General features: G+C 42.9%; 2 protein-coding genes across 11 annotated transcripts in view; one reads left to right on the top strand and one right to left on the bottom strand.

Moving 5' to 3' along the window:
- Positions 1–3,152, bottom strand: part of LOC118386621 (otoferlin-like) — a 154,229-nt gene extending 151,077 nt beyond the window's left edge. For all 9 annotated transcript variants that reach the window (XM_052523929.1, XM_052523928.1, XM_052523934.1 and 6 more), the window contains exon 1: positions 2,772–3,152. In XM_052523929.1, coding sequence (XP_052379889.1) covers positions 2,772–2,850 — 79 coding nt within the window. In that variant the 5' untranslated portion in view covers positions 2,851–3,152. The remainder of the gene's footprint in view (positions 1–2,771) is intronic.
- Positions 3,153–3,625: 473 nt separating this feature from the next.
- On the top strand, positions 3,626–4,652 carry fam166c (family with sequence similarity 166 member C). 2 transcript variants are annotated; one of them, XM_035775172.2, is made up of 3 exons: positions 3,626–3,811; positions 4,001–4,183; positions 4,284–4,652. In XM_035775172.2, the coding sequence occupies exons 2-3, from the start codon at positions 4,019–4,021 to the stop codon at positions 4,389–4,391; spliced, it is 273 nt and encodes a 90-aa protein (XP_035631065.1). In that variant the 5' UTR covers positions 3,626–3,811; positions 4,001–4,018; the 3' UTR covers positions 4,392–4,652. The 2 variants fall into 2 exon arrangements, with proteins under 2 accessions (XP_035631065.1, XP_035631063.1); XM_035775170.2 differs by having other exon boundaries at positions 3,627–4,183.
- The last annotated feature ends 16,942 nt before the right edge of the window (positions 4,653–21,594 follow it).

Genomic DNA, 21,594 nt, shown 5'->3' with positions numbered 1-21,594 from the left:
AAGAAAAAATATATATATTTTTACCGCCAGCAATTCAGCACCCTTCTAAAATACTGTTGGTAAGGGATTCTAGAAGTTAATAAAATAACAGCAGAACTTTTACAATATTCATACTCTCATTCAACACAGTGGTGCCAGTATATATGGGAAAATACTTAGCCTTAATGGACAGACTGTCCTCTACCATTCACTAAAATGTACTTACTGTATACACATTCTTGTGTATAGGTTATTTCTTGTACAGTATATGTGGACTTCAATGTGATCAATTCATTGATTTACATCCTAAATGATCTCCATCTTCATCTACTTAATGGATACATGGGTCTTTATGTTTGTCCTTCTGGAAAGATGTTTAACGCTGTGGTTACTGGTAACAAGCTGACATAGCCACCCCCATTAACCACATCTGTAAAGGATATACAGGTTGGCATGCCCATTGGGGCAGGGGCTTCCTGAGTGAGCCTTTCCTCTCCAGACAGGAAACAGTCTGAGCTGAAAGCATTCAGGAAGCCTTGCTGACAGCCTGTATAAGAGACCAGGCAGGGAGCTATCAACAGCATCTCAAACACCAGAGAGACAGGGGTGGATAGGGAAAGAGAGAGAGAGAGAGGGAGATGGAGAAGGACAGGAAGGTGGACAGACAGACTAAAACTCAGGTTTCACTTTAAAGGGTTGCCTTTTGCCATTAAATGAGACACATTGCTAAGTTGTCGTCACTGACATCGTAAGTTAATAGATCAGAAACCGAACACCTTTTGGTTCCTTAATTCAACTGAACAACAGGCCACATAATATAGGGTTTCAGTGCCAGGCAGCCAACAAAAATAGCAGGTGTCCTATTCAATTGGTAAAATATTTCTATGGCCAGTACTGTTTAAGCAGGGTTACTCTCATATGCCCCAATGTAAACGCTTACTAACATTGCCTCTACAAAAAGTGGGCTACTCGTTGTCATAAAGAGTTAAAACAGCATTTCTTTCAACAAGTAATAAGTCATTGTTATGTCAAAGAGTTAAGGCAGAATTTCTTTCAACAAGTCATTTGTTATTGTTATGTCATAAAGAGTTATCACTGCGACCTGCAGAGATTCTAGAAAACATCCTCAAAGTCATTTATCATAGGTTGGTTGTTGGTCGGTTTCTGTGAGCACATGCAGAGACTCAAGTGGAACGAGGAACAGATGTAACACTTGTAACGCTGCTAAAGATCTGACACGTTCCCTGGTGCCCTACAAGAAAATGCTGGAATTGATGGCACACACATATATAGACACACAGATGAGAGTGTGGTACACACACACATAGATAGAGAAAGATTCACACATATATATATTTTTTTAACTTTTTTTTAAAACTTTATTTAACCAGGCAAGTAATTTAAGAACATATTCTTATTTTCAATGACAGCCTGGGAACAGGCAGAACGACAGATTTGTTCAGGGGCAGAACGACAGATTTGTACCTTGTCAGCTCAGGGGTTTGAACTCACAACCTTCCGGTTACTAGTCCAACGCTCTAACCACTAGGCTACGCTGCCGCCCCATATATAGAGAAAGATTCACACACACACATAGATGGAGAGAGAGAGAAAGATTCACACACACACATAGATAGAGAGAGAGAGAGAGAGAGAGAGAGAGAGAAAGATTCACACACACACACACAGAGATATAGAGAGAGAAAGATTCACAGACACACACAAAGATAGAGAGGGAGAGAAATATTCACAGACACACACAAAGATAGAGAGAGAGAGAAAGAATCACAGACACATGAAGGGTTCCATGTGAACAGCAGTTGAACATGAGTTAGTGGTCCACACACATGTAGCATGCAGACGTTTACACACGTAAGTATGCATGCACACCCACAAACAGACAGGCACCTACACATACAGGCACACACACACACAAACACACAATGTTTGTGTCTAAGCCTTCCAGGTGTTATGGGATCAACAGAGGCAATGTAAACTACTGTATCTCAGAAACCAGAATTCACTCTCCAAGGTGCTGAACTAGACAACCAGCTAAAGCAACTCAAACACACAAACAGAATTCCGTGAACACAAATGTGTGTAAATCCACATATACAATATATTGTTCTATCCAAATAGTTCCATTGGGATTACCAATCTGTTTCCAGTCAGACTTGCCTGGCCATGGGAGTTGGCCATAGAGGGCCACGGGAGAGCTTCATTAATGGAGTCGAATTCCTTTCAGAGAAGAAAATCAATGGTGTTTGAGATTGTGAGATACAACTCCGCTGAGCGCATTATTGGGAGAACGAGCGCCCGTGGAGAATAGATGAGAGCTGTTGAACGTGAAACAAAGGTAGCATATAACGCGTATGGGCTCAACCTCATTTTGATCAATAGGACTTTATTAACACTTGACGGTCAATTAAAAAACGATGTCTTAATTTGACAAACCAAATGGTTGTAGGCCTACCATAGATTTTGAATTCAAATGACTCAATAAAAACAGTATAGATTTCTTTGAGGATATTATGTATTCCCTTGCGTAAAAGCGCTCCTCGCCTGCACAATCCGTGTCTCTCTCATCACCTCCTGGGATTGCGGAGATAGACAAGGGGTTTCTCCAACTTTTCAGCGCAACCACAGGAGATGCGTCAGCACATTGGGGCTTACCTGTCCACAGGCTCACACACCGAATCCCACTGATCACATCGCAAACCCCGGGCACTGCGCAACCAGTATATGACTACTATTGGGACAAAGGATCTGCAGTGATAATAAACGCTTGTTACCTCGAAATGTGACTTTGGCGATTCTGTCCCCCTTTCCGCGAAGGTCCCGGACTGTTTTTAGGTGGACTAAAAGAGCCATGTCAAGTTAGGTACAATCCAGCACTTCAGGACAAAATTAACTATTTTTCTTCACAGAGCAAAACAACTCTAATGTGCTGCTGATATGCGTTTGAACCAAATGTTCAGTGATCTCTAAACCTAGACCCTCTCATTGGGTCTTTGGTTCTGTGGAACAAAAATCTAATTCCATTCCGCATGCAACATCGGCTTTATCCTCCTTCGACAAAAAGGAAGGAAGGATATTTAATTATTGGTAAGCTTTCGTTTTATCCCGCGCTATATGCTCGGTGGCTGCTGGGTCTCGCGCATCCCAGTGACTGACTGGCGCGTGTGTGAAGGCAGCGGTTTGCGCTCTGACTGACAGTCGGAAGGAAGGGAGGGTATTGGAGATGGACGGTTACATTCTCTGATTTTTTTAAATATATTTTTACCATTGTTAGAAAGACATTCACTATACAGGCCAACGGTGGGCTTCCATATTAATCATGTTTGGGAATTTGATTTTATTGCAATTTCATTGCACCTATAGGCTACCACAATTCCATATATGCCAGTCATTTGCAATTTCTATAGCTTAGTTTTCAAGATGACCAAATGTATTTAAAAATATAAAAAAAATGTGATCTTAATTCAATAGTAATCAAGCTTATTAATAGTTTTTACGTGATATCCTATTTTAGATCAAGAAAATATGAGTACAGATATGCATGGCACAGTTTTGTCATTATTTCGTGACCAGCTACACGCTGAGTAAAAGAGCAGTTGCCAGGCAACTCTTTGTTGTCCTCTGGTCGCCTAGTGTTAGCCCGGAGGTGTGGGTCAGTCTGTGTTTGGTCCGGTGCTTGGCAGCTGCTTGTCGTGCTCGGTCTTGCGTGGTTCGAGGGTTCGGGTGATAATAACAGTAACATGGCACTCAGAGGAAATGGAACGCTTATCACGCACAACAACTCGACCTACATCCCACCTTCCTTAATGCCCGGGTGAGCGACACATCTGCCAAATGGACAGAACCATAAGAGACGAGTTGCCTACGGCTTGGATAAAATAAGTTAATAGCATGTTATTTATTTACTTTCTCATTTGTAAAGATACTGCTATGCTACTATGTTCCAACTTCAAAGTACTTGTATGGAGACACATTCGGGAATGCCACCATCAAATACTTTCAGGACTTCCGCAGCGGGGCAATGGCCTGCAGCACGATCCCGTACAACCGCGGTGGGATGTTCCCGTCCATCTTCTCCAACAGCGGGCTCCTAGTGTCGGCCCAGCGGGCTCAGAGCCGCAGTCCCTACTGGGCCCGTTTCAATGTGGACTTCAAACGCCAGGAGGCGCTGAAAAGCTTCGGAGAAGTGAGACGGGGATGGGGGTTCTCTATGAGTTGTTTTCAACATACCGATTTGATGCCTCATTTGACATAACATGGTAATCATGAACCGTATTGGTTTGCAGCTCTCTCAGAAACACAGCTATAAGGACAAGACAGGAAAACGACTTCCCGTCAAACACTTTGTCATCCCAGTGAAAGAGAGCGAAAAATACTTCTGGAAGCAGATGTAAGATCTAAAGTTGTGTAGTCAATATATATATACCTGTAATGTTTTTACATGTACCTTTACGTACTATTGTGAACAGATGCGTATAAAACAAAATACTACTGATGCAACAAAAATATTTGTTACTTAGACTGTCATAACTGCTTTCAATTTTTAGAAAACACATTGTAGGCTATTGGCAATGGACTTGTTAATGCCTTGTAGTCTGTATGAACTACATTTATATATTATTTCAAAATAAAACATACTCAACCACACATTACAATTGCCCATCTCTCCACTTATATTTTTCTCAAATGCATTACATGATGTGCCCATCCGAACCTGATACACAATTCGACCAACCACACATCCTAAATGACAAGCGATTAGGCTGCATTTACACAGGCAGCCCAATTCTGATCTTTTTTTTAAACCAATCAGATCAGCTCTGAAAAAGATAGGATGAGAAAGATCTAATGTGATTGGTCAAAAGAGCAATTATTGGAAAAAATATCAGAATTGGGCTGCCTGTGTGAGCACAACCTTTTTCTTAGTTTCACACCCGTTTAAAGACTGACATTAGACATGTGTTCTAAACCTGACACGAACACTCTCTTAGGGCCTTACATCTAACATCACAGGAAACCTGCTAGAACACCGAGTGAAACGCTGTCTGAGGAGAAATTCAATCTCTGTGTGTGTGTGTGTGTGTGTGTGTGTGTGTGTGTGTGTGTGTGTGTGTGTGTGTGTGTGTGTGTGTGTGTGTGTGTGTGTGTGTGTGTGTGTGTGTGTGTGTGTGTGTGTGTGTGTGTGTGTGTGTGTGTGTCTGTGTGTGTGTGTGTGCGTGTGTGTCTGTGTGCGTCTGTGCGTCTGTGTGACTGGCAGAGGTATAGGCAAGAGATTGTTGAGACAGAACAGTCGACGAGTTTATGGTGTTATTGCTTTAAAATTTTGATTTGAGGAAGATACACAACTCAATTGCAATTCAATCACAACGTAGAACCTAGGGGGCAGGCTAGACACTTTGATGTCAAGGTAAGTTGTTTATCTTGTATGATCTCACTAGAAAAAGTGCTTTATTGACTTGTTATCACTGACTTGTTTAAGGCCTTTTTACTTCTTACTTTCTGCATCCCAAACCTCCCCACTTCTCCTTCATCCAAATCCAGATAGCTGCTAAATCTGGACCCGTACAAATCAGCTGGGCTAAACAATCTGGACGCTCTCTTTCTAAAATTATCTGCCAAAATTATTGCAACCCCTATTTACTAGCCTGTTCAGCCTCTCTTTCGTATCGTCTGAGATTCCCATAGAATTCCCATCCTCTTCAAAGGGGAGACACTCTAGACCCAAACTGCTACAGACCTATATCTATTCTACCCTGCTTTTCTAAGGTCTTTGAAAGCCAAGTTACCAAACAGATTACCGACCATTTCAAATCTCACCATACCTTCTCCGCTATGCAATCTGGTTTCCGAGCTGGTCATGGGTGCACCTCAGCCACGCTCAAGGTCCTAAACGATATCATAACCGCCATCGATAAGAGACATTACTGTGCAGCCGTATTCATCAACCTGGCTAACTAAGGCTTTCAACTCTGTCAATCACAACATTCTTATTGGCAGACTCAACAGCCTTGGTTTCTCAAATGACTGCCTCGCTTGGTTCACCAACTACTTCTCTGATAGAGTCCAGTATGTTAAATCGGAGGGCCTGTTGTCCGGAACTCTGGCAGTCTCTATGGGGGTGCCACAGGGTGAAATTCTCGGGCCGACTCTTTTCTTTGATCCACCTCTATGCAGACGACACCATTCTGTATACCTCTGGCCCTTCATTGGACACTGTGTTAACTAACCTCCAGATGAGCTTCAATGCCATACAACTCTCCTTCTGTGGCCTCCATCTGCTCTTAAATGTAAGTAAAACTAAATGCATGATCTTCAACCGTTCGCTGCCCACACCTGCCCGCAGGTGGCCCTCGCTTCATACTCGTTGCCAAACCCACTGGCTCTAGGTCATCTACAAGTCTCCGCTAGGTAAAGCCCTGCCTTATCTCAGCTCACTGGTCACCATAGCAGCACCCACCCGTAGCACACGCTCCAGCAGGTACAGTATATCTCACTGGTCACCCTCAAAGCCAATTCTTCCTTTGGCCACCTCTCCTTCCAGTTCTCTGCTGCCAATGACTGGCACGAACTTCAAAAATCTCTGAAGCTGGAGACTCTTACCTCCCTCACTAGCTTTAAGCACCAGCTGTCAGGGCAGCTCACAGATCACTGCACCTGTACATAGCTCATCTGTAAATAGCCCATCCAATCTACCTCGCCCCACATTGTATTTTTTTATTTATCTTGCTCCTTTGCACTCCAGTATCTCAACTTGCACATTCTTCTTCTGCAGATCCTACCATTCCAATGTTTCATTGCTAAATTGTAATTACTTTGCCACCATGGCCAATTTATTGCCTTACCTCTCTTCTCCTACCTCATTTGCACATGCTGTATATAGATTTTTCAACAGTATTATTGATTGTATGTTTGTTTATTCCATGTGTAACTCTGTGTTGTTGGTGTTGCACTGCTTTGCTTTATCTTGGCCAGGTCACAATTGCAAATGAGAACTTGTTCTCAACTAGCCTACCTGGTTAAATAAAGGTGAAATAAAAAATGAAACATCCTAAATGGCACCCTAGATTATTCCTTACAGTGCACCAGTTTTGACCTTCCCTATGGGCCATGGTCTAAGTAGTGTACCAAATAGGGAATAGGGTGCCATTTGTAACTCACACTTATTTAATCATAGCTGTACTGCCAAGATCATTAAGAAAGTCTCCACTAAACATCTGTATAATGGATGTACATGCTGTACAAGCTGAACGAGTATTGCCCCCCCCCTAACAGAGACCAACCCCCAATGAAGACAACCTCAGAGGGGGTCCGTCAGGAACAGGCCCTCCCGTCAGGAACTGGCCCTCCCGTCAGAAACAGGCCTTCCCGTCAGGAACAGGCCCTCCCGTCAGGCATCGAAACGTCTCTGGATGACCGCTTCATGCGGGACGTGTTCTTCGAGCGCAGATAGATTGTGACCAGCAGAGGGAGGTGGGGGCAAGGCTCAGAGACTCAGAAGGACAATAGGCCAACATAAAGACCAGAGACAGAAGAGACTGGTGTGTGAGTCCGTCTGTCATCAGATAGTTGGACCAAGAGGTCTTGTTGCCATTACTAGTTAGGCTAAATGAGTTACTTGGTGCTAAGTGACTGACCTGTCTTGACGCTGGGTATGTACATAGTCAAAGGTAGGCTTCGAGGGGACTCCTATGGGAGGTACACATATAGCTCATCTCTTGGCAGTAGTACTGTAGACTACTTTATCACTGACCTCAACCCAGAGTCTCTCAGAGAGTTCACAGCCAGCCCACTGACACCCCTATCAGATCACAGCAAAATCACACTCTACTTGTACAGAGCTTTGCTCAATCATGAGGCATCAAAGCCAAAGGAGCTGAATAATATTAAGAAAAGCTATAGATGGAAGGAGAGTAGTGTCGAAATCTAACAAAAAACACATTCAATCCCTACCAGAAAATGTCCTGGACAAAATGTTTCACTGTGAAGGTGTAAACTTGGCAGTAGAAAACCTAAACAGTATTTTGACCTCTCAGCTTCCCTATCAAATTAAAAAATGTTGAACAGAAAACCGAAGAAAATGAACAACAATGACAAATGGTTTGATGAAGAATGCAAAAACCTAAGAAAGAAATTGAGAAACCTGTCCAACCAAAAACATAGAGACCCAGAAAACCTACGCCTTCATTATTGTGAATCACAAAAACAATACAGATATACACTACGGAAAAAGAAGGAACAGCTTGTCAGAAATCAGTTCAACGTAATTGAAGAATCCATAGGCTCTAACCACTTCTGGGAAAATTGGAAAACACCAAACAAATAACAACACAGACAATCTATCTCCCCAAAATGGAGATGTATTGGTAAACCACTTCTCCAATCTTTTTGGCTCTATAACAAAGAACAAACAGCAAAAACATATACATGGTCAAATACAAATCATAGAATCAACTATTAAAGACTACCATAGCTCACTGGATTCTCCAATTACATTGAATGAACTACAGGATAAAATAAAAACCCTCCAACCCAAAAAGGCTGTGGTGTTGATGCTATCCTCAATGAAATGACACTGTATACAGAAAACAAATTCCAATTGGCTATACTAAACCTCTTTAATATCTTCCTTAGCTCTGGCATCTACCCCAATATTTTGGAACCAAGGACAGATCACCCCAATCCACAAAAGTGGAGACAAATTTGACCCCAATAACTACCGTGGGACATGCGTCAACAGAAACCTTGGGAAAATCCTCTGCATTATCATTAACAGCAGACTTGTACATTTCCTCAGAGAAAACAATGTACTGAGCAAATATCAAATTGGATTTTTACCAAATTATTGTACGACAGATCACGTATTCACCCTGCACATCCTAATTGACAACCAAACAAAACAAAACAAAGGCAAAGTCTTCTCATGCTTTGTTGATTTCTAAAAAGCCTTCGACTCAATTTGGCATGAGGGTCTGCTACACAAATTGATGGAAAGTGGTGTTGGGGGAAAAACATATGACATTATAAAAATCCATGTACACAACAAGTGTGTGGTTAAATTAGTCAAAAAACAAATTTCTTCCCACAGGGCTGTGGGGTGAGACAGAGATGCAGCTTAAGCCCCACCCTCTTCAACATACATATCAATGAATTGGCGCGGGCACTAGAACAGTCTGCAGCACCTGGCCTCACCCTATCTGAAGTCAAATGTCTACTGTTTGCTGATGATCTGGTGCTTCTGTCTCCAACCAAGGAGGGCCTACAGCAGCAACTAGATCTTCTGCACAGATTCTGCCAGACCTGGGCCCTGACAGTAAATCTCAGTAAGACCAAAATAATGGTGTTCCAAAAAAGGTCCAGTCGCCTGGACCAGAAATAAAAATTCCATCTAGACACCGTTGCCCAAGAACACACACAAAACTATACATACCTCAGCCTGAACATCAGCACCACAGGTAACTTCAAAGCTGTGAACAATCTGAGAAACAAGGCAAGAAGAGCATTCTATGCCATCAGAAGGAACATAAAATTTGACATACCATTTAGGATCGGGCTAAAAATACTTGAATCAGTTATAGAACCCATTGCCCTTTATGGTTGTGAGGTGTGGGGTCCGCTCACCAACCAAGAATTCACAAAATGGGACAAACAACAAATTGAGACTCTGCATGCAGAATTCTGCAAAAACATTCTCAGTGTACAACGTAAAACACCAAATAATGCATGCAGAGCAGAATTAGGCCGATACCCACTAATTATCAAAATCCAGAAAAGAGCGATTCAATTCTACAACCACCTAAAAGGAAGAGATACCCACACCTTCCATGACAAAGCCATCACCTACAGAGAGATGAACCTGGAGAAGAGTGCCCTAAGCAATGTGGTCCTGGGGCTCTGTTCACAAACAGAACCCACAGAGCCCCAGGACAGCAACACAGTTAGACCCAACCAAATCATGAGAAAAAAAAAGATAATTACTTGACACATTGGAAAGAATTAACAAGAAAACAGAGCAAACTAGAATGCTATTTGGCCCTAAACAGAGAGTACACAGTGGCAGAATACCTGACCGCTGTGACTGACCCACAATTAAGGAAACAGATTTAGAGAGCATAGCCTTGCTTTTGAGAAAGGCCGCCATAGGCAGACCTGCCTCTTAAGAGAAGAGAGGCTATGTGCACACTGCCCACAAAATGATGCGGAAACTGAGCTGCACTTCTTAACCTCCTGCCAAATGTATGACCATATTAGAGACACATATTTCCCTCAGATTACACAGATTCACAAAGAATTTGAAAACAAACCCTATTCTGATAAACTCCCAAATCTATTGGCTGAAATATCACAGTGTGCCATCACAGCAGCAAGATTTGTGACCTGTTGCCACAAGAAAAGGGCAACCAGTAAGTAACAAACACCATTGTAAATACAACCCATATTTATCTTCATTTATTTTCTCTTTTGTACTTTAACCATTTGCACATCATTACAACACTGTATATATACTTAATATTACATTTCTGATCTCTTCATTCCAGAGGTTGAATGCCGATTATTGGAGAACCCAGGAAAGCCAATACCGATTAATCGGTCGATTTTTTAAATATTTTTGTAATAATGACAATTACAACAATACTGAATGAACACTTTTATTTTAACATAATATAATACATAAATAAAATGTATTTAAATAAATAATGAAACATGCTCAATTTGGTTTAAATAATGCAAAAACACAGTGTTGGAGAAGAAAGTAAATGTGCAATATGTGCCATGTAAAAAAGCAAAGGTTTAAGTTCCTTGCTCAGAACATGATAACATATGAAAGCTGGTGTTTGTTTTTTATTTATCCGTTATTTTACCAGGTAAGTTGACTGAGAACACGTTCTCATTTGCAGCAACGACCTGGGGAATAGTTACAAGGGAGAGGAGGGGGATGAATGAGCCAATTGTAAACTGGGGATTATTAGGTGACCGTGATGGTTTGAAGGCCAGATTGGGAATTTAGCCAGGACACCGGGGTTAACACCCCTACTCTTACGATAAGTGTCATGGGATCTTTAATGACCGCAGAGAGTCATTAATATTCCAAGTTCTTCAATATTCTCAGTTGAGAAGTTTTAGGTTGTAGTTATTATAGGAATTATGACGCGTCGACTATTTCTCTCTATACCATTTGTATTTCATATACCTTTGACTATTGGATGTTCTAATAGGCACTTTAGTATTGCCAGCCTAATCTCAGGAGTTGATAGGCTTGAAGTCATAAACAGTGCTGTGATTCAAGCATTTGTAAGAGCTGCTGGCAAACGCAGTAAAGTTTGAATGAATGCTTACGAGCCTGCTGCCACCTACCACCCTCATTCAGCCTGCTCTATCAAATATCAAATCATAGACTTAATTATAGTATAATAAACACAGAAATATGAGCCTTTGGTCATTAATATGATCAAATCCAGAAACTATCTGTCACGGCTGACTAGGTGTGTAGATAGGAATCAGGCACAGAGAGCAAAGAGTTCCAGGGAAAGATGACAAAACACTGACCAACCCAAAACACAGGGTAACAGGTCCGGAGCACAAACAACACCAACGACACAAACGTGAACTCCAAAATAATCCCGCACAACAAAGGGGCGGGTTCCACAAGTTAATTGGGGAAGCAAATCAAGAACTCACAAAATAGGAACAGGTGTAACAAATGAGACAAAACTAACCGAAAGGAAAAAGGGATCGGTGGCGGCTCGTAGGCCGGTGACCAAGACCACCGAGCACCACCACTAAATATTGCTGTTACATTGCGCAACCTTCAATGTTATGTCATAATTATGTAGAATTCTGGCAAATTAATTTGAGAACGACAGGGTGTTGTCCAGGATCACGCCAAGGTTCTTAGCGCTCTGGGAGGAGGACACAATGGAGTTGTCAACCGTGATGGCGAGATCATGGAACGGGCAGTCCTTCCCCGGGAGGAAGAGCAGCTCCGTCTTGCCGAGGTTCAGCTTGAGGTGGTGATCCGTCATTCACACTGATATGTCTGCCAGACATGCAGAGATGCGATTCGCCACCTGGTCATCAGAAGGGGGAAAGGAGAAGATTAATTGTGTGTCGTCTGCATAGCAATGATAGGAGAGACCATGTGAGGTTATGACAGAGCCAAGTGACTTGGTGTATAGCGAGAATAGGAGAGGGCCTAGAACAGAGCCCTGGGGACACCAGTGGTGAGAGCGCGTGGTGAGGAGACAGATTCTCGCCACGCCACCTGGTAGGAGCGACCTGTCAGGTAGGACGCAATCCAAGCGTGGGCCGCGCCGGAGATGCCCAACTCGGAGAGGGTGGAGAGGAGGATCTGATGGTTCACAGTATCGAAGGCAGCCGATAGGTCTAGAAGGATGAGAGCAGAGGAGAGAGAGTTAGCTTTAGCAGTGCGGAGCGCCTCCGTGATACAGAGAAGAGCAGTCTCAGTTGAATGACTAGTCTTGAAACCTGACTGATTTGGATCAAGAAGGTCATTCTGAGAGAGATAGCGGGAGAGCTGGCCAAGGACGACACGTTCAAGAGTTTTGGAGAGAAAAGAAAGAAGGGATACTGGTCTGTAGTTGTTGACATCGGAGGGATCGAGTGTAGGTTTTTTCAGAAGGGGTGCAACTCTCGCTCTCTTGAAGACGGAAGGGACGTAGCCAGCGGTCAGGGATGAGTTGATGAGCGAGGTGAGGTAAGGGAGAAGGTCTCCGGAAATGGTCTGGAGAAGAGGGGAGGGGATAGGGTCAAGCGGGCAGGTTGTTGGGCGGCCGGCCGTCACAAGACGCGAGATTCCATCTGGAGAGAGAGGGGAGAAAGAGGTCAGAGCACAGGGTAGGGCAGTGTGAGCAGAACCAGCGGTGTCGTTTGACTTAGCAAACGAGGATCGGATGTCGTCGACCTTCTTTTCAAAATGGTTGACGAAGTCATCTGCAGAGAGGGAGGGGGGGGAGGATTCAGGAGGGAGGAGAAGGTGGCAAAGAGCTTCCTAGGGTTAGAGGCAGATGCTTGGAATTTAGAGTGGTAGAAAGTGGCTTTAGCAGCAGAGACAGAGGAGGAAAATGTAGAGAGGAGGGAGTGAAAGGATGCCAGGTCCGCAGGGAGGCGAGTTTTCCTCCATTTCCGCTCGGCTGCCCGGAGCCCTGTTCTGTGAGCTCGCAATGAGTCGTCGAGCCACGGAGCGGGAGGGAGGACCGAGCCGGCCTGGAGGATAGGGGACATAGAGAGTCAAAGGATGCAGAAAGGGAGGAGAGGAGGGTTGAGGAGGCAGAATCAGGAGATAGGTTGGAGAAGGTTTGAGCAGAGGGAAGAGATGATAGGATGGAAGAGGAGAGAGTAGCGGGGGAGAGAGAGCGAAGGTTGGGACGGCGCGATACCATCCGAGTAGGGGCAGTGTGGGAAGTGTTGGATGAGAGCGAGAGGGAAAAGGATACAAGGTAGTGGTCGGAGACTTGGAGGGGAGTTGCAATGAGGTTAGTGGAAGAACAGCATCTAGTAAAGATGAGGTTGAGCGTATTGCCTGCCTTGTGAGTAGGGGGAAGGTGAGAGGGTGAGGTCAAAAGAGGAGAGGAGTGGAAAGAAGGAGGCAGAGAGGAATGAGTCAAAGGTAGACGTGGGGAGGTTAAAGTCGCCCAGAACTGTGAGAGGTGAGCCGTCCTCAGGAAAGGAGCTTATCAAGGCATCAAGCTCATTGATGAACTCTCCGAGGGGACCTGGAGGGCGATAAATGATAAGGATGTTAAGCTTGAAAGGGCTGGTAACTGTGACAGCATGGAATTCAAAGGAGGCGATAGACAGATGGGTAAGGGGAGAAAGAGAGAATGACCACTTGGGAGAGATGAGGATCCCGGTGCCACCACCCCGCTGACCAGAAGCTCTCGGGGTGTGCGAGAACACGTGGGCAGACGAAGAGTTGATAGTGCATGTCAGAGCAAAAACCAAGCCATAAGGTCGTAGGAATTGTCTGTAGAGCTTCGAGACAGGATTGTGTCGAGACAAAAATCTGGAGATGGGTACCAAATCATTTCTGTACCAATGACGGAAAGATGGAACACAGTGGCCTCCATCATTCTTAAATGGAAGAAGTTTGGCCACCCGCCAAACTGAGCAATCGGGGGAGAAGGGCCTTGGTCAGGGAGGTGACCAAGAACACTCTGATCACTCTGCCAGAGTTCCATAGATCCTCTGTGATGAGAGAACCTTCCAGAAGAACAACCACCTCTGCAGCACCCCACCAATCAGGCCTTTATGGTAGAGTGGCCAGATGGAAGCTACTCCTCAGTAAAAGGCACATGACCGCTCTCTTGGAGTTTGCCAAAAGGCACCTAAATGACTTAGACCATGAGAAACAAGATTCTCTGGTCTGATGAAACCAAGATTGAACTCTTTGGCCTGAATGCCAAGCATCATGTCAGGAGGAAACCTGGCACTATCCCTACGTTGAAGCATGGTGGTGGCAGTATCATGCTGTGGGGATGTTTTTCAGCGGCAGGGACTGGGAGACTAGTCAGGATCGAGGGAAAGATGAACGGAGTAAAGTACAAAGAGATCCTTGATGAAAACCTGCTCTGGAGCGCTCAGGACTTCAGTCTGGGGTGAAGGTTCACCATCCAACAGGACAACGACCCTAAGCACACAGCCAAGACAACGCAGGAGTGGCTTCGGGACAAGTCTCTGAATGTCCTTGAGCGGCCCAGCCTGAGCCTGGACATGAACCCGATCAAACATATCTGCAGCGACGCTCCCCATCCAACCTGACAGAGCTTGAGAGGATCTGCAGAGAAGAATGGGAAAACTCCCAAACACAGGTGTGCCAAGCTTGTAGCGTCATATCCAAGAAGACTTGATGCTGTAATCGCTGCCAAAGGTCCTTCAACAAAATACTGAGTAAAGGGTTTGAATACTTATGTAAATGTGATATTTCATTTAAAAAACATTTTTTTATGCATCTTCAAAAATGTCTAAAACCTATTTTTTGCTTTGTCATTATGGGTTATTGTGTGTAGATTTATGAGGGGAAAAAAACAATTTAATACGTTTTAGAACAAGGCTATTTTTTTATTTTATTTTATTTTATTTCACCTTTATTTAACCAGATAGGCAAGTTGAGAACAAGTTCTCATTTACAATTGCGACCTGGCCAAGATAAAGCAACGCAGTTCGACACATACAACGACACAGTGTTACACATGGAGTAAAACAAAAATACAGTCAATAATACAGTATAAACAAGTCTATATACGATGTGAGCAAATGAGGTGAGATAAGGGAGGTAAAGGCAAAAAAAGGCCATGGTGGCAAAGTAAATACAATATAGCAAGTAAAACACTGGAATGGTAGATTTGCAGTGGAAGAATGTGCAAAGTAGAAATAAAAATAATGGAGTGCAAAGGAGCAAAATAAATTAATTAAATAAATACAGTAGGGAAAGAGGTAGTTGTTTGGGCTAAATTATAGGTGGGCTATGTACAGGTGCAGTAATCTGTGAGCTGCTCTGACACTTTGTTCTTAAAGCTAGTGAGGGAGATAAGTGTTTCCAGTTTCAGAGATTTTTGTAGTTCGTTCCAGTCATTGGCAGCAGAGAACTGGAAGGAGAGGCAGCCAAAGAAAGAATTGGTTTTGGGGGTGACCAGAGAGATATACCTGCTGGAGCGCGTGCTACAGGTGGGTGATGCTATGGTGACCAGCGAGCTGAGATAAGGGGGACTTTACCTAGCAGGGTCTTGTAGATGACATGGAGCCAGTGGGTTTGACGACGAGTATGAAGCGAGGGCCAGCCAACGAGAGCATACAGGTCGCAATGGTGCACTGTGATAGACTGCATCCAATTTGTTGAGTAGGGTATTGGAGGCTATTTTGTAAATGACATCGCCGAAGTCAAGGATTGGTAGGATGGTCCGTTTTACAGGGAAGGGTATGTTTGGCAGCATGAGTGAAGGATGCTTTGTTGCGAAATAGGAAGCCAATTCTAGATGTAACTTTGGATTGGTGAAGTTTGATGTGGGTCTGGAAGGAGAGTTTACAGTCTAACCAGACACCTAGGTATTTGTAGTTGTCCACGCATTCTAAGTCAGAGCCGTCCAGAGTAGTTATGTTGGACAGGCGGGCAGGTGCAGGCAGCGATCGGTTGAAGAGCATGCATTTAGTTTTACTTGTATTTAAGAGCAATTGGAGGCCATGGAAGGAGAGTTGTATGGCATTGAAGCTTGCCTGGAGGGTTGTGAACACAGTGTCCAAAGAAGTGCCAGAAGTATACAGAATGGTGTCGTCTGCATAGAGGTGGATCAGAGACTCACCAGCAGCAAGAGCGACATCATTGATGTATACAGAGAAGAGAGTCGGTCCAAGAATTTAACCCTGTGGCACACCCATAGAGACTGCCAGAGGTCCGGACAGCAGACCCTCCGATTTGACACACTGAACTCTATCAGAGAAGTAGTTGGTGAACCAGGCGAGGCAATCATTTGAGAAACCAAGGCTGTCGAGTCTGCCGATGAGGATGTGGTGATTGACAGAGTCGAAAGCCTTGGCCAGATCAATGAATACGGCTGCACAGTAATGTTTCTTATCGATGGCGGTTAAGATATCGTTTAGGACCTTGAGCGTGGCTGAGGTGCACCCATGACCAGCTCTGAAACCAGATTGCATAGCAGAGAAGGTATGGCGAGATTCGAAATGGTCGTTAATCTGTTTGTTGACTTGGCTTTCGAAGACCTTAGAAAGGCAGGGTAGGATAGATATAGGTCTGTAGCAGTTTGGGTCAAAGATTGTCCCCCCCCCCTTTGAAGAGGGGAGTGACCGCAGCTGCTTTCCAATCTTTCCAATCTATAACGTAACATGAATGAACAGTATGGCTCGAGAATATATGTCAATCCAGGGATGGAAAATGTTGCTGTACTCCTTATTATCCCATTATCCCAACTGAGAAATCGGGAAGATTGAAATACTGCTCATGCTGTGTAGCAGAAGCCACAGCAGCCATTTTGGAATGGCACATAGAAATTCACGTTGAATATCAATGGATAATCAGCCAATCAGGTTCATTTGTTGTTCAACAAAACAATTCTGACTACCACTGTTTTGTTTCTGAGAATTCTCCTGTTCAGCAGGAAATGCCAACATGTATTGTATTTGAGGTTTAAAAAACGTCTAAAGTTTGTAATTTCCACTTTAAAATGTCAGACTTGATTTGCCCTAAGGGAAAATGTATCAACCCCTACAACAAAATATCTCATCACTTTAATCCACATAATAATTCACATTTGCTGATTATTTTCCAGCTGAAGCAAACTGGCTCAAATGAAGGTCCTACATCTGCTATGACCTTAGTTGAACTGCCATTGGCCCAATGTGGACCAGTCCAGCAACACTGCCGGGAAACAGTTTGTTATCTGTTTGTATTTTGTGTCTCTATGATCCTGCATATACAAACCCATCCAAAATCATTAGTCCCTTGTGTATATCAAATGACTTCAATCCAAATCTTACACATGCTAGCTATAGATTTCATGCATTAATTGATGTTCCTTGCCTTCGTCTTTCAGTTTAGAGAAAACATTGGCGCCATAATTTATAGTCTCTTTATTTTCTGTCTTCAATGACTGTTTGATAAACACAGTTTTGTATGTGCGTATCACAGTCACCGGGAGGAATGCTTGTCCTTCTCCAAGGGAACAATAAAACAAAATCAACTGAGAAGAGAGAACCTGAGCACAGCCGTTCCCGGCCCACAAGTCAAGGCCAGCCTAGACTTTTTTGAAGAGCTTTATTTATTACGTTTGCACTGTTTCAGAGGGCAAAGCATTCTCATCTCTGCTCTCACAGGACACAGTGAACCTTTGTAAAAACACCAGAGTGGGTATACTACAAAGCAGGATCAATGAGTAAACCAGCTAACTTGGATAAACACTCAGAAATAAAAAGAGTTACTGGGGCATTAATGAACCTAGACTTGAATATTGGTTATTTGTTGAAACAAGTTATGCAATACATACCCATTCTAAGCATATATTCCTGAACATTAAGCTATTCCTGAACATTAAGCTATTCCTGAACATTAAGCTATTTCTGAACATTAAGCTATTCCTGAACATTAAGCTATTCCTGAACATTAAGCTATTCCTGAACATTAAGCTATTCCTGAACATTGAAGCATTGCAGCTGGCTAAGTCATTGATCCTGCTTTGTAGTATACCCCTCAGGGGATTTTACCAAAGCGTAGGTCCTTGTTAAACTTAAAGCTAGAATCCTTAATTGAAACATTAACAAAGTGTCATCACACCTCTGTTTAGATAAAAAAGCTGAGGGAGGGGCCAAGTAAAATTGTACCACTCTCAAATTCGTAGACAGAGCTATGGATACAAGGACTGACCATCTATTAGATACACATTTGAGTTTGAACCATGTTTTGAGGCTATACAGTGTTTACATTTACATGATTTACAAACATTGGAGTAAAACAAGCTTATATTTTGGTCTCTAATGGAGTGTGACAGCTGAACTAATCTCATGAGGCATTTATAAGTCATATTCTTCAAGAATTAATGGCTATATAGCATAACATGAATTTATCGGTCAAAAAATAGATGTAGCAATAGAGGAATCTATCTTTAAGGCTGTGGTTTTCTGAGGGAAGGCACAAACCTTTAGGACAAGGCTCTGATCTCAACAGTTTTAAGGGTGTGCAATTTATATGCTCATGGCTAGAAGGGATCCAGCTTTTGTCAAATTAATTCAAAAGTATAATTTGTTTGTATTCCTAACCTGCTATGCAAACTCAAATCTGACCTTAATTTGACAAAAGTTTCCAGCCATGACCAATTTATACATTCTACATATTCCCCAGTAAGAAGGGTCTCCTGGTTTCCACCCTGTAGTGGTGTAAAGTACTTAAGAAAAATAATTGAGAGTAGTACTTAAGTTGTTTTTTGGGGTATCTGTACTTTACTTTATTATTTATATTTTTTAACAACTTTCACTTTTAATTAAAAGTTTTGTACTTTTTATTCCATACATGTTCCCTGACACCCAACTATATTTGAGCAATTACGATTACTTTTGACACTTACGTATATTTAAAACCAAATTATTTGAGACTTTTACTCAATTAGGATTTTACTGAGTGACTTTCACTTTTACTTGAGCAATTTTCTATTAAGGTATCTTTACTTTTACAAGTATGACAATTGGATACTTTTTCCACCACTGTATTCTACAATTTGTCAGAAAGGGAAAAACGCCTCACTCTTAAAAGTATGTTGTGTTTTGTTATATCCAAATTCTCACAGTCAACCCTGTCACATGCACAGCTTTTTTAATCTCCAAAAAAACCCAGGTTGACTGTGAAAATGTGGATATAACAAAACACAACATACTTTTAAGAGTGAGGCATTTTTCCCTTTCTGACAAATTGTAGGATACAGCTTAGGAAAATAATTAAGCCCTAACTTCCCCAAAGACTCCACCCTTGGAATCATGCAAATACGGGATACGTCCCATCCATAAAGACAGATAGAGGACTCATCTTTATACGTCTGTGCCATTATCGCATCTGTGACAACATACTTTTAAATGGCAGAAGCATTGTGGAACCCCTCAATGGCGCTGCCAATGCTAAAACTGCCTTTTTTTTACTAGGCAAGTCAGTTAAGAAAAAATCTTATTTCAATGACAGCCTAGGAACAGTGGGTTAACTGCCTGGTTCATGGGTAGAACAACAGCTTTTTACCTTGTCAGCTCGGGGATTCGATCTTGCTAGTCCAACACTCTAACCACTAGGCTACCTGCCATCCCTTTAGGCTGCTAGAGTCCTCTATCATTCTCTATGGTCCCACCTGCTGTGATTTATCTTCGAATCTGCATGCGCAATTGACTGTGGATCCCATCCCTCCATCCCTGTGCAACTCTCGGCCAGTCCCGCTTTTCCCCGGAAGAGGGAGACAGGCTACACGGGAACAGAACGCCGACAGTCTGTTTGTCCCTCTCTCCCAGCCCATGGCAGCCTTCTCTCTCCATATACTACTTTTCTCTCCCTCCTCTCTCCCTCTGTTGCGCTGCACCATAGGACTAGCGCACTATCCTCACTATGGCATCCACCGCAGCATGGACTCTCTTACTGCTTTTCGTTACCTTCTGTGCATCGATTCAAGGTAACATCACCCATTTTATTTTTTGGGTCAGAACAGATGCATGCATTGTTTCAATTTTTTCTCACTTAGTGAAGTGGCACTTTATTGATAGATTTTATGGCTGGGATTGGTGGAGTTGGACTATAGCCCAATCAATAATAAATTGGTTATTTGATTACCCCCTCATTATAGTATATCCAGTTCCCAATTATTTTTGTTGATTTGTTTTATATCATAGACTACGTCAAGACACCAATAGCTTCTTATTAAGCTGCTACCACATGGTACATAAATTATAATGACCACATTGCATTGCAGGAGAAAGTGAATTCAATTGTGATGTTCTTTCTTTTGGATTACTTTGATGAAAACACACGCTATGGTTATGGTGTGTGTGTGTGTGTGTGTGTGTGTGTGTGTGTGTGTGTGTGTGTGTGTGTGTGTGTGTGTGTGTGTGTGTGTGTGTGTGTGTGTGTGTGTGTGTGTGTGTGTGTGTGTGTGTGTGTGTGTGTGTGTGTGTGTGTGTGTGTGTGTGTGTGTGTGTATGTGAGAGAGAGAGAGAGAGAGAGATAATAATCTTAACAAATCTTCTGGTTTCTGTTTCTTAAACAAATTATGCAAAATATTAGGGAAAATATGTTACTTTGGGCTTATTCTGAAAACAAAAATGCGTAACAGTTTGCAGATGGGAAAAACATACCAGTCGAAGGGAACAATAATGATGAATTTGGACCTTGAAACTGTCTTTCATCGTTTCTGGTCTGGAAGGAAAATGTGATGTTGTCTTGTGAGCGCAGCAGTCATGGAATATGTTCTTACCTCATAGGCACACACAGAAGTAGCTTTGCTCTATAATAAAAATAAGATGACAAATATTCGATCATGATTCAAATCAATCAAAACCAAACGAAAATATGAAGAAAAAAAGGTTTTGATCTCTAAAGGGATGCTACGGTGCGGGGATCCAACTTGGGACCGTAGCAGCTCCATGATGGCCCGGCTTTCAACTCTGACAATACCACAGAGAGAGGGGGGATGAGGAGGTGGTTGACTTTCTCACAAAGTTTCTGTCAATTTTGCCCCTGCTGCGTCTAGGTGTCACTAGCATCCACTTATTATCGAGTCCACTGGTCTTGTTGAGCGCTGTGAAACCCAGCTTCTATGCGTTAGAGCTTAAGCTCCTAAACACCCCTCTCACTGCCGCTGAGCTTAAAGCAGAACAGGTGTTGCTCAGGTTCTTTTGTTATGAGGGGATAGGAGAATAGGTCAACACAAATTCACTGTGGATATCTACTCCGATTTCAGAGCACTCTCGTCGGAGTGTGCCAGATTGAAGAATAACTGATGATTATACGAACAATCAACACCCTTTGAATATGATCGGTGTCAGTAAACGTTGGCCAAAAAAACGTTATTAAATTGTTACCAGCAGCACATTTACAGTCACTAGATA

This window comes from Oncorhynchus keta, chromosome 8, assembly GCF_023373465.1.
Source record: "Oncorhynchus keta strain PuntledgeMale-10-30-2019 chromosome 8, Oket_V2, whole genome shotgun sequence".
In the NCBI taxonomy this organism is placed as follows: Eukaryota; Metazoa; Chordata; class Actinopteri; order Salmoniformes; family Salmonidae; genus Oncorhynchus; species Oncorhynchus keta.
This window is presented reverse-complemented; position numbering and strand designations above follow the sequence as displayed.

What these genes read in the sequence shown, in the direction of transcription:
- fam166c (XM_035775172.2), top strand. Translation starts at nt 4,019, where the DNA reads ATGGCCTGCAGCACGATCCCGTACAACCGCGGTGGGATGTTCCCGTCC. An exon ending in CGCTGAAAAGCTTCGGAGAA is followed by an intron (nt 4,184 to 4,283) that starts GTGAGACGGGGA and finishes ATTGGTTTGCAG; the next exon opens with CTCTCTCAGAAACACAGCTA.